This window comes from Sinocyclocheilus rhinocerous, unplaced genomic scaffold, assembly GCF_001515625.1.
Source record: "Sinocyclocheilus rhinocerous isolate Xijiao unplaced genomic scaffold, SAMN03320098_v1.1 scaffold942, whole genome shotgun sequence".
Lineage (NCBI taxonomy): Eukaryota > Metazoa > Chordata > Actinopteri > Cypriniformes > Cyprinidae > Sinocyclocheilus > Sinocyclocheilus rhinocerous.
Genome location: NW_015627890.1, coordinates 2,779,867 through 2,791,565, shown reverse-complemented (window position 1 = coordinate 2,791,565; position 11,699 = coordinate 2,779,867). Strand labels below are relative to the sequence as shown.

The 11,699-nt window shown below is 37.1% G+C and overlaps 1 protein-coding gene across 1 annotated transcript in view; it reads right to left on the bottom strand.

Annotated features, from left to right (window-relative positions):
• Positions 1–11,699, bottom strand: part of LOC107736138 (C2 domain-containing protein 5-like) — a 30,422-nt gene that overhangs the window by 12,017 nt on the left and 6,706 nt on the right. Inside the window, exons 9-15 of the mRNA XM_016547632.1 lie at positions 8,429–8,517; positions 8,269–8,307; positions 7,353–7,461; positions 5,737–5,790; positions 2,271–2,385; positions 1,896–2,066; positions 482–673 (exon numbers count right to left, since the gene is read on the bottom strand). Coding sequence (XP_016403118.1) covers positions 482–673; positions 1,896–2,066; positions 2,271–2,385; positions 5,737–5,790; positions 7,353–7,461; positions 8,269–8,307; positions 8,429–8,517 — 769 coding nt within the window. The remainder of the gene's footprint in view (positions 1–481; positions 674–1,895; positions 2,067–2,270; positions 2,386–5,736; positions 5,791–7,352; positions 7,462–8,268; positions 8,308–8,428; positions 8,518–11,699) is intronic.

Genomic DNA, 11,699 nt, shown 5'->3' with positions numbered 1-11,699 from the left:
TTTTTTTTTACTTTATTGATTGTAAAAATGCAGAAAGTTTTCTGTTAGGGGTAGGGGTGGGTTTAGGTTAAAAAGTGTATAACTATCTGTATATAAAAACAATCGAAGTCTATGTAATGTCCCCCATTTAGATAGCTAAGTAAATGCGTGTGTGTGTGTGTGTGTAAAATAGTAAATCCGTCTGGCGAGTAAACAAAACAATTTACTAGCCAATGGCGATTATATTGCCAAGGTGTGCGTAGAGGGTTGAATTCACTGAAATGTAACGTTGTGATATAATTTTTTCTATTTAAAATTGTAATTTAAAATGTGATTAAAAATTTTTAATTGTGATTTCGTTTTTATTTAATTTACACATGCTGCCCTACACACTGCAATTTAAAGCATGTATCACTAAATAGCACATATACTATTTGCGCTATACTGCAGTATGCAGCACAATAATATAGCATTCAGAAAGGATGTTCTGTGCATATTCTACCTGGCCTGAATCAGGCAGCCCTTCCCGGTGACGTTGGCTTCAGTAGGCAGGTCGATTGTGGTGAAGAGGACGTCGGGCACTTTGTAGTGGCGACAGCAGTAGCAATAGGTGAGCTGAGCAGGAAATGGTATATTCAACTCATCGTACGGTATGTGGCAAAACCCACAGCCAGGGGACACCACCTCCTCAAATCTTACAGAAATAAACACTGTAATTAGTACATAAACAATAACACAAGGGAACACACAGAGACCCAAGCACCCACATGAGCTAAAACTGAATAAAATTATTACATAAGCATACAAATTTGTAAAGATGGTATTATTTTTTAACATAAAATATACAAATGCAGAGATAGGCAAATGTTTAGGCCTCAGGACTTAATTTGGTTAGTAGCTGTATAAAAAGACATCCTCAGCAAACATACACAAACACACACACACAAATTTAATTAGTATTGTTTAGTATTGAGATTAAAGGAAAAGTTCACCCAAAATTAAATTTAAGTTATGATTTACTTACACTTGTGTCATTCCAAACCTTTTGGTTTTAATGTCACCATGAAATCCAAATTCACAATACTGCAGTGTTTATTAAAAATTATTTATCCATCCATATAATTTTTTTAATTCATGTGCCCCTTAGCCTCCAACTCACACTGGCGAGTAAAATCTGAGAATTTATTAGCAATTGGCTAATATTAGACATAATTTAGTCGCCCAGAGTGAAGATTTAGTCGCATATGCGAGTGATTTACTCGCAATGTAGAGGGTTGCCTTGTAATTTTTAATCAAAAATATTAACTTCCCCTCCTCCACGCAAAACAACATTTCTTCACATAAGATCACAGGAAACGACAACAATCTAATCAATTCAAAATCAAGTCCTGTCCTATATTTTTGATATTTTTTCTGTATTTTTCTCCTTGTTTAAGAAGCCATTTCACTCAGATATATGTCACAATTTCTGTTTCATTCCGACGTTAAGAGCTACTGTACTGCATTAAGGAAAAAATTCAGTGAATAATGATTTGAATTTATTGCCGCAATGAAACGGAAGTAGTGACAGATCTTTTCTATATTGTGACACATCCATTGTGTAACGTAGTATCAAAAAAATATTTTATGTTCACAATAAGATTTATAAAATTCATTTAGAAAACAGACAGGGTGAATTGTCATTTTATGCTGTCTTTAAAGTTATTGTATGATTTTAGAAGACTGAGGATATAGCAAACAAGTTGAATTACTAATTATGGATTATTTTCTTGGTACACCCTTTTTAAAGTTTGATATGACATGAGGGGAGAGTTAATAATCACATTTTTAATTTTTGGGTGAACTATTCTTATAAGAGTCCCTTAGCAGGGGGCCAAAGGTGTGTGTGTATGTGTATGTGTGTGTCATTAACCTACCCTAGCGAGGCTGAACTACCCATATCCCCCTCGACCCTCTCTGACCCTGTAGAAAAGACACAAAGCGGTTGCCGTGACAACCTGTGTTCGGCGTCCAGCGGGCCATCCTGCATGAATCGGGAGCCGAGGATTGCCGCAGTGCCTGACGCTGATAGAATACACACCTCCTCACTGCAAACACAAAGAGCACATAATCAGAGCCTTTCATCATGGTTGAATGACAGAATGAGAAAGCTGTGCAACTAAAAATCAAGATTTTAATTCACTCCCTCAACTGTCTTGAAAACCTGTATATATGAGGAAGCCTAAAAAACAGTTGAGAACCAGTGTGTGGAAATATCCTCAGAGTTGAGAATTGTGTGTGTGTTTAAGTACCAGATGCTGGTGGACTCGCTGTAGCCCACCACAGCGTGGCAGCCAAGAGCTTTGGCATGAGACTTTATTTCCTGACGGATCTCCTCCCACCACGCATCCCGTGTCTCCGGCTCGTCTGAAACAAACATATTTACATCATCACACACACCATTGGCACATAAACACCCCCACTCGCTTTAGCAGCATACTAGCCCTGTTAGCTGGTTTCTTGACGCTCCCAAATCTGCCACAACTCACAATCGTGTTTATTTATTTGTTTATTATTACTGTCTATATCAGGGATTCCCAAAGCGTTTTTTGTCGGCTGAATCTCTTTGACCAAAAAATTGTAATTAATATTTCAATAACTGAACAACACATGCAAATTCACGGTTCTCTGATATCGGTAAATGGTCTCACATGACATGAGGGTAAACAAAATATTTAATACTTTTAGTGAGGTTTTTTTTATTTTAATATTATTTATTTATCATAATTTTTCATTTTTATGATTTCATTATTAGCCTTTCATCAACTCACAACCCCCTGCAGTTTTCTCATGAATCCAGGTAAAGAAAAACCTGCTCTATATCAATAAAATGCCAGATTTTATATTTGAGTACCATAGTAGAATGGTGTTTATCCCTGGATTGTCCAAAGCATTATGGCCTGTTTACACCAAGGACTATAACTATAACAATTAATATCAATTTTAATTATTTGTTCTAATTGTATGAGAATAGTGAAGTCCACACCACAGCTTTAATAATAACAACACTGAGGAACAATATCATTGCAATCATTTTCAGATAATTTTTTTCCACATGATGAATGATAAAAATTAGAATCCACCCAACTTTAAAGAGCGTGAGCATTTAAAGCAGCAGATGGCAAAACTGGTGTATGAACTTAGAATAATCAGAATGTTATAATGCGTCAATGTGGACACTAATATAGTTATCATTATATTTATAGTTATTGTTCTTGGTGTGAAGTTGCTTGAGCATATAGCGTCAAACAGGCCTTAAAGGAACACTCCAATATTTTTGAAAATAGGCTCATTTTCCAACTCCCCTAGAGTTAAACAGTTGAGTTTTACCGTTTTCGAATCCATTCATATATATATATATATATATATATATATATATATTTAACAGTGACAAATATCAAAATTGTCTTCAGAGAGGGAGAAAACCATGCACTAATGTAAACAAGGCTAGTACCTGAGCTTTTCTCTCTCTTTCTCACACACATACACACACTCGCACACATGCACGCACAGTTGCTCACACTCTCTGAGAGCAAGGGGTTTTCATGAGAGCAAACTCCCCTGCCCGTTTACCACATACTAGGAGAGGGCCGAGGGGAATGAGGAAAACGAGGATGATGGTGAGGACGAAAAGGACAGTGGTGTGATTTGCCATTCTCCTAACTGACAGCTTTCATCACCTAATCTACAACAGTAGGCAGAGCATTCCCCTGCTAGTGCAGTCATGCTTCCCAATAGAGGACAAACTCCATCCTATCCTGGATAAACAGCCAACAGCAGAAGGGAGTTTGATTAATAACGGTGACGTTAAAGAGAGAAGTGCACAGCGGAAAAGAGACCAGAAGCCTGATGGCCTGATGATCAACTTACCACTGCTATAATATGATTCAAATCACTCATAGCCTGACTAATAACTCAGAATTAAAAATACACAAGTCCACAGTGAATTTTCTTATAAACTAAACCAAACATTCAATTGATCATTCATTCTCAATTAGTTAAAAAACAGCACCTGTCAGAGCTCAAAAATATAGTATCACTGCCAATAGTATATAAAATATACTGGCTAATAAATATGCCTTAAAGCCAAGAATTGCATTTACATTATTGAATTACTTAAATTACTTTATTATATTAAATTACTTTATTATACCTATGATAGTTTTATTAATTATCTCAACATTTGTGACAAACGGTTTGTAGGCCTATTTCTTGTGTAGGCTATATTCTTATATCACCAAAACCATTTTTCCCCCTCATATTTTTATATATAGATGATTAATGCTGGACAGGTGCCAGCCGTTTACTACCGATTCTGAGCAGTGTTAAACTTTTTGCAACTTCCAAAGTAAAAAAAACAGTAAAAGATGCATTAATGAAAAATAGGAGGAAAAAATATTCAGTCAAGAAAGCAAATGTCTTTTTAAAAATCCCCTACCGACATGAACAACCCCAGACAATGACTACAAATCAATATCAGACACGTGATATCAGCTTACACAAACATAATCCATAAAGTATGAATCCTTATTACTTTAGTAGAGGGAAGCAACAATGACCACAGAGGCAGCAGCACTGCCAAGGGCACATGTCATGATACTTTTCATGACTAAATGAAGAACATTGCCTAAGTCCACTTCACTGGATTGATAGATCAAGTGGTCAAGTGATCAGGGAGCAGGGAACGCTGGGTAAGGGGTCAGGTGAAGCACAGTCAGAGCGGATCAAGGAATGATCAGACAGAGCAGAGAACAGCCACGCATCCAGCTAAAACATGCAACAGGTGCCAGACACACACGTTCATACAGAAGCACAGCGCATGGCAGCTCATGCAACACACACTACTGAGAAAAGGCTTGAGTTTATGTGCGAGTCTGTGTATCTGAGATGCCTCAGCATGAATGATTCCTTTTACACATTTTATTCATCTTTAAATGTATTTGTAATCACTCTTTGACAAAAATCAACTCATCTTCTTAATTGTGAATATGCATTGAATAACAAATTTCAATATATATTAAGGGAAAAGTTCACTGTAAAATGAAAATAAGTCATTTACTGACCCTCCTGTTATTCAAAACCTGCATGACTTTGATACTTAAAAAAAATCTCCTTTTGTGTTACATGGAAAAATGTTCACGCTGCTCTTTTCCATAAAAATGAGGCATAAGGGACAAAACAAGAACCATAAGTCATAAGTACATCTACAAACATCAGTAGAACAAACATCTCATGAGCGCTATATTCCAAGTCTTGTGAAGTCATACTGAACTACTTGTGATGCACAGACAGAAACTGAAGATGTTATTCGTTGATAACCGTCCCATCTACTGCAGATTGAGTTATGAGACATGCAAGAACAAACTTCTACATGAAACCTGTTGTGGAAGGTCTTTACATGCTGTGCTTTTCATTTTAAGGAAAACAGCAGCTAAACTTTTGTGCTCCTCAGAAGTAAGAAAACCATACGGGTTTAGAAAAACACTGCGGTGAGTAAATAGTGACAGAATTTCATTATTGGGTGAACTATCCCTTTAAGAATGATTACAATGTTGATTAATTGCTAAAAGAGAATATTCAAAATTCAATACTTTTTCAAAACTGATAATATGTATTAATCATTAGGTAAGTTTGTAACAGCTGAGCTGCCAGGGGCTGCATGTGTGTGTGTGTGTGTGTGTTTGTGTGTGAAAAGCAGGACTGAGGGTAGGGAAGTACCTGCAGTGAAACTATTCCAGTCTAGCAGTTTGTATGATCTGGTGTTACCCAAGGCTGACCCAAATCGCCACATTAGTAGATCGGTTAAAGGAGTGGAGAGAAAAAGAGAAAGAGAGAAAGAGAGTAGAAAAGAAAAAGAAAACCAAACACCAACTACAAACAAGAACACAACACTGGACAACACCACTCCACAGGAACTGCAAAGTCAGACAAGAGTTATCTGAGAGGGTGGCCACGAGAACGAGAGCGAGAGAAGAGATGGACAGAGAGGTAGAATATAGAGGTCTGGGAGAGATCAAGAGGGGGAAAGAGGTAAAAGAAGAAGAGAGATAAAGAGATAGAGAAGAAAGCATGCAGCAGCACTATGTCAGAGGCTCTAAACCAGCACATCTACAATAAAACTACATGAGCAGCTCCTTCAACCAAACCATGCTTTAATTAATGCACACACACACTATTAAAACATTCATACGCAGATGTAGTAATAGATGTGTTTCATTTGTATGTTGTGGAATAACAACTGTGGGTGTGTTTGTAGTCATCTATAAGTTACAATTAAGAAAATAAAACAACAGACACCTTCTGAGCTCTAGTTCGGAGCTTAATTAAAGTTTTTCTCCCTTTAATTACACTCCACTATACAAAATAACAACCTCTCCATGTGATAGCTAATTTGGAAACAAGTCAGCATGCAAAATGTAAATTAGTTGGTAATGGCACAGCTTGGTTAGCTTAAAGCTTGAATCCATGCAAATTTTAAAGAAATACAATCAGAGATCACTGCAATGGGCAGCATCACAAAATGGGTCAAACTGAGGATAGACAAGTGCTAGGATGGGCAGGGAATGAGAATTAGAAGTATTATGAGACAAAAATTATTATATTAAATTTATGCAATGGAGATGTAAAAGATTGCCCTGACAAGCATTTATTTATTTACAAAATTATGCAGTGCATCATGAATACTTTCTGAATACTATGGAACCTCATAGTGGTAAAAATTCAAACACAATTGTAAATTCACAAAGCATTTGCGTTTCCTAGATGAGCATTAAAATCCTCATGAGAGTGCAGTGAAGCTTGCCAAAACCTGCCACTTTTCCATTAGAGATGTATATTAAAATATTATACAATATAATACAATATTTTAAAGGTTGTATTAAATTGTATTATGGCAATATATACATCCCAATAATGTACTGTTAGTACAGACTAGAAAGGATATTTGTGGGTTTACAAAAAGTATTTTTTGTGCATGTGCTAATAGTGAAAAAAATACAAAAGGCAAAAGTAATGTTCAGGGGACATGTCTCAAAATCTTCTAACAAATAAGAGTAATAGAGCATTATATGCTTGAGAGGACAAACATTAAGGCCAAGAAATGGTGCATGTGATGCAGAACATACAATGTACAAAGAACTGAAATAGAAAATACAACGAAAGCCTCACCAACAACATGCACACTGCCAAACTACCTCATAAATACATCTGCTGATTGGTTTCTGCTCTTACTACAGTGAAGTTGTTATGTTTCATATTGTTTTAAATTGTGTTAATGTATGGTATATTTGGTGTATTTGATTATGTTTGTGCTTGCATAATATGAGCCGTCTTACCTGGGTTGTGGATTCGATCCAGAAGCTTTACTGAGCGCGCACTGACCACGCCTCCCACATGAAGGAGAAATCCAGGAGGGAAGGCGGTCAACGTGAAGAAAGGGTATTCCTGAAACACACAGAACGGTGATGGAGGGATCATACAGAAATGACACAGGTGACCCACTGGACATGAAGACAGGTGAACTTCTGTACTGACATTTTCCCACAAATCTAAAGATTTTAAAGCACAGAAATTGAAACCTGTGGGTTATGCCATTACATTGTCAATATTTATCAATCGCAACACAAGACTCATGCAGAGATACAGAGATTCAGACACTGTAGGAGACAGGCTCTTTTACTGGGTAAAAACTCTGTTAAGTGCAATACATCAGGACTTACCAGTAGATGTAAGTGGCGTAACAAGTTGCAATAAGATGCTCATAAAGGCTCTTTTAATTATAACTTACCATTCTGATAAACTGTTTGCAAATACATAATAAATATGCATAAAGTCCTGATTAAAAGCCTCAACAAAATTGTTACCCAGTACATGTTTCTTTCTCATCCACAGACTGGATGAAGACACAGACTTCAAGATCTCTGGCTCTTCATTTACATTAATTTAATTATTTCACAAGACATTTTACCCCAGACAAAGATCACAGCAAAACTGTGACTTTCAGGTAGACATGAGAGCTTCCTAGCACCTGTCAAAGGTTCTAGAATATTCTCCTTGGAAATGGGTGCATAACCACATGGCCCCCAAACCAATAGTCACGATACCGATGTGTCATTGGTTTGATAATGAAGTCATTAGGACAGTAGAAGAGATGCGGGTCTTCCAGTTTAAAGTTCTCAAACAGGGAGGAGTTTGGGAAACATGAAAGATTCTACATTCAGAAAACATTTTGCATGCCCTCTCCAGACATACCCCTGTTCTAACAAACGCTTCAGAGGATGATGAAACCCCCTGAAATCCAGTGAGAGAGCGAAAGAGTGGAGAAACATAATTCTCATAATCACCAGTTCCACTTTTGTGCATAAAATTAATTGTGAATTTATAAATGCATGTGAATGTGTCTTTTTCTTACTCTTTGCTCCAGTGCTGATTGGGTCTGCTGCCTCAGAAGAGCTTTAAGAGGCCCCGCCTCCTTTCCTGCACTGCCGCCACTTCCCATTCCTGTTCATGATGGAGAAGAGAGAAATTCAGGGGAAATTAAAGACTGTAAACGGCACATCACTTCTAAACAACCCAGTGCACAATGTTACAATAACCCATGCATTCACCTCTTCTGTGTGCCACTGGAATAATATTAATAATATTATATTAATTAAAATTGCATGTTTACCCAATTAAGCCTAAAGTCTTTATTAATATTTTGGTTTCTTGATCAAATTAATATGAATTCCTTGACATGTAAGCAAATCACTAATTTATGTCAAGCACAAACTTTTGACTGGATTTTTTTTGGAGTGAAAAATTGTGCTCTTTTGCTGTTGTCAAAGTAGGAAACGAACATGCATACAGGAATATTCCAATACCTATGGATCATATATGACCTCTTTTGGAAATAAAGGTTTCACCAGAATACCTTAATAGGGAAATTATGTGCATATAAAAATGGTTAACGCAACTCAACTCTGCTTTATTTATATAGCACCACTAAAAACAACAATTGTTGACCAAGGTGCTGTACAATATATCAAATATCATTAACATTAACACCATATACAACATGGTGTTAATATACACTATCGTTCAAAAGTTCAGTAAGATTTTTTTTAAAGAAATCTCTTATGCTCAACAAGACCGTTATATTGTGACATATGATTACAAATTTTGCAGCCATTACTGTCACTAAAAACAACAATTGTTGACCAAGGTGCTGTACAATATATCAAATATCATTAACATTAACACCATATACAACATGGTGTTAATATACACTATCGTTCAAAAGTTCAGTAAGATTTTTTTTAAAGAAATCTCTTATGTTCAACAAGACCGTTATATTGTGACATATGATTACAAGTTTTGCAGCCATTACTGTAGTCTTCAGTGTTACATGATTCTTCAGAAATCATTATAATATGCTGATTTGATGAGAAGAAGGAGACATCTATTACTCAAGAAACATCTATTATTATCAATGTCGAAAACAGTTGTTCTGTGTAGTATTTTTTTGGGGAAGCCTTGAGGATTCTTTCATAATTATAAAGTTAACAAAAAACAGCATTTGAAATAGAAACCTTTTGTAACTTTATAAACGTCTTTACTGTCCTGACACTTTTGAACAGTAGTGTAATTCATTTGGTGGATATAGCCTTATTTATTTTTTTGCCAAAAAGTGATTTTCTACACTCTGCTAGGTAGAGCAGCAGCAGTCTAATATAAAGACCGTGTAATCTTAATACATATCTCAAATCAAATTGGATATGTTCACATCCATTTTAAAAATGTAATAATGGCATTAGCTGCATAAAACATTAAAGTAATGCACGTATGAACACATTTTAAACATTCAGAGACTTTTAAGAAATAACATTTATCGCAGGCAAAAAAAAGTACTCTACTCATTCACTAGCTGGGCAACTTCATCAAGTTATCACTTTTTGACAGATTAAAGCACAATTAATATACAGTTTCAGACACACAAGCTCAGATCCCAGGCACTAGGAAATTAGATTTTTGGAACCAGCCAACTAGAGACGACAGAAGGCCGCTATTTTTATTTTTATTCCGTTGGCAGAGAAATCTAACCTGCAGTCAGGCTAAAAGAACTCATGCAAGTGGGGTTTTGTTAATCAGAGAGCTTAGAAGACATTAAACCACACCGCTCTATCATAACATGCACTCAAGAGTGCATTTGCCAAAAGATGTGGGCAAATGAGATAAAAATCCATTTGTTAATTTGATTTATCCAGCGACGGGCATGATATTCTTGTCTGATTGGCTGAGACGGAGTGGGGGAGGAGTTGTACTCCTGGAGGCCATCCCTGGCCATAAGTGATGGGGCAGATGGGCAGAGGGGAGGGGAGATGATTCAGATTCAAGGGCGGGAGTACTGGGAAACAGAAATATCCCCACTGACAGAGAAAGAATGAGAGAGAAGTTTGGGGAGGACAGGTATGAAGACATCATGAGAAAAAAAATAAGGGGTGACTGAACTACACAACAGATGGGGATGCAAACTGATGAGAGGTAAATAAAATGGTTTTCCAAGGGTTTTATTTCCAGCAGGTTGGTTTTGAAGGTATAAGTTGTAGTTTTTCCAAAACTGACATTTCTGTCAGAATGACTTCCTTAATCCATTTCAGAGGTGAATTCTCAATTAACTGCTCCAGATTAAAAACCTTATGACTTCAGAATATTGGCCACAAGTCATATGGACTACAAAAATTGTGCTTTATGGTGACTTTTTTTTTGTTGAGCTTGACAGACATGGTCACTATGAACATGTTTTTTATTTTTATTCCGTTGGCAGAGAAATCTAACCTGCAGTCAGGCTAAAAGAACTCATGCAAGTGGGGTTTTGTTAATCAGAGAGCTTAGAAGACATTAAACCACACCGCTCTATCATAACATGCACTCAGAGTGCATTTGTCAAAAGATGTGGGCAAATGAGATAAAAATCCATTTGTTAATTTGATTTATCCAGCGACGGACATGATATTCTGCCAGTGGACAGCACAGAGGATGGTGTGGTCACACTGGATGCAGTCACAGCACCAAGGGTAAAAGGTCATGGGGACAGCAGTGGGTGTGTCCTACCATAGGCCGCCAGCAGCAGTTCCTCACTGAAAGACACGCTCTTACTCAGCAGGGCTGTGTCTGATTGGCTGACATGGAGTGGGGGAGGAGTTGAACTCCTAGAGGCCATCCTTGGCCGTAAGTGAAGGGGCAGATGGGCAGAAGGGAGGGGAGATGATTCAGACTCAAGGGCGGGAGTACTGGGACACAGAAATATCCCCACTGACAGAGAAAGAATGAGAGAGAAGTTTGGGGAGGACAGGTATGAAGACATCATGAGAAAAAAAATAAGGGGTGACTGAACTACACAACAGATGGGGATGCAAACTGATGAGAGGTAAATAAAATGGTTTTCCAAGGGTTTTATTTCCAGCAGGGTGTTTTTTTGACGGTATAAGCTGCAGTTTTTCCAAAACTGAAATTTCTGTCAGAATGACTTTTGTAATCCATTTCAGAGGTGAATTATCAATTAACGGTCTGCTCCTCATACAAAGCTATCTTATGACTTCAGAATATTGGCCACAAGTCATAGTAATTTCACAAACAGCATGAGTGAATCACCGCACGCTCTCTCTCTTTCCCTCTCCAAATGCGCAAATGGCTTCAAATCA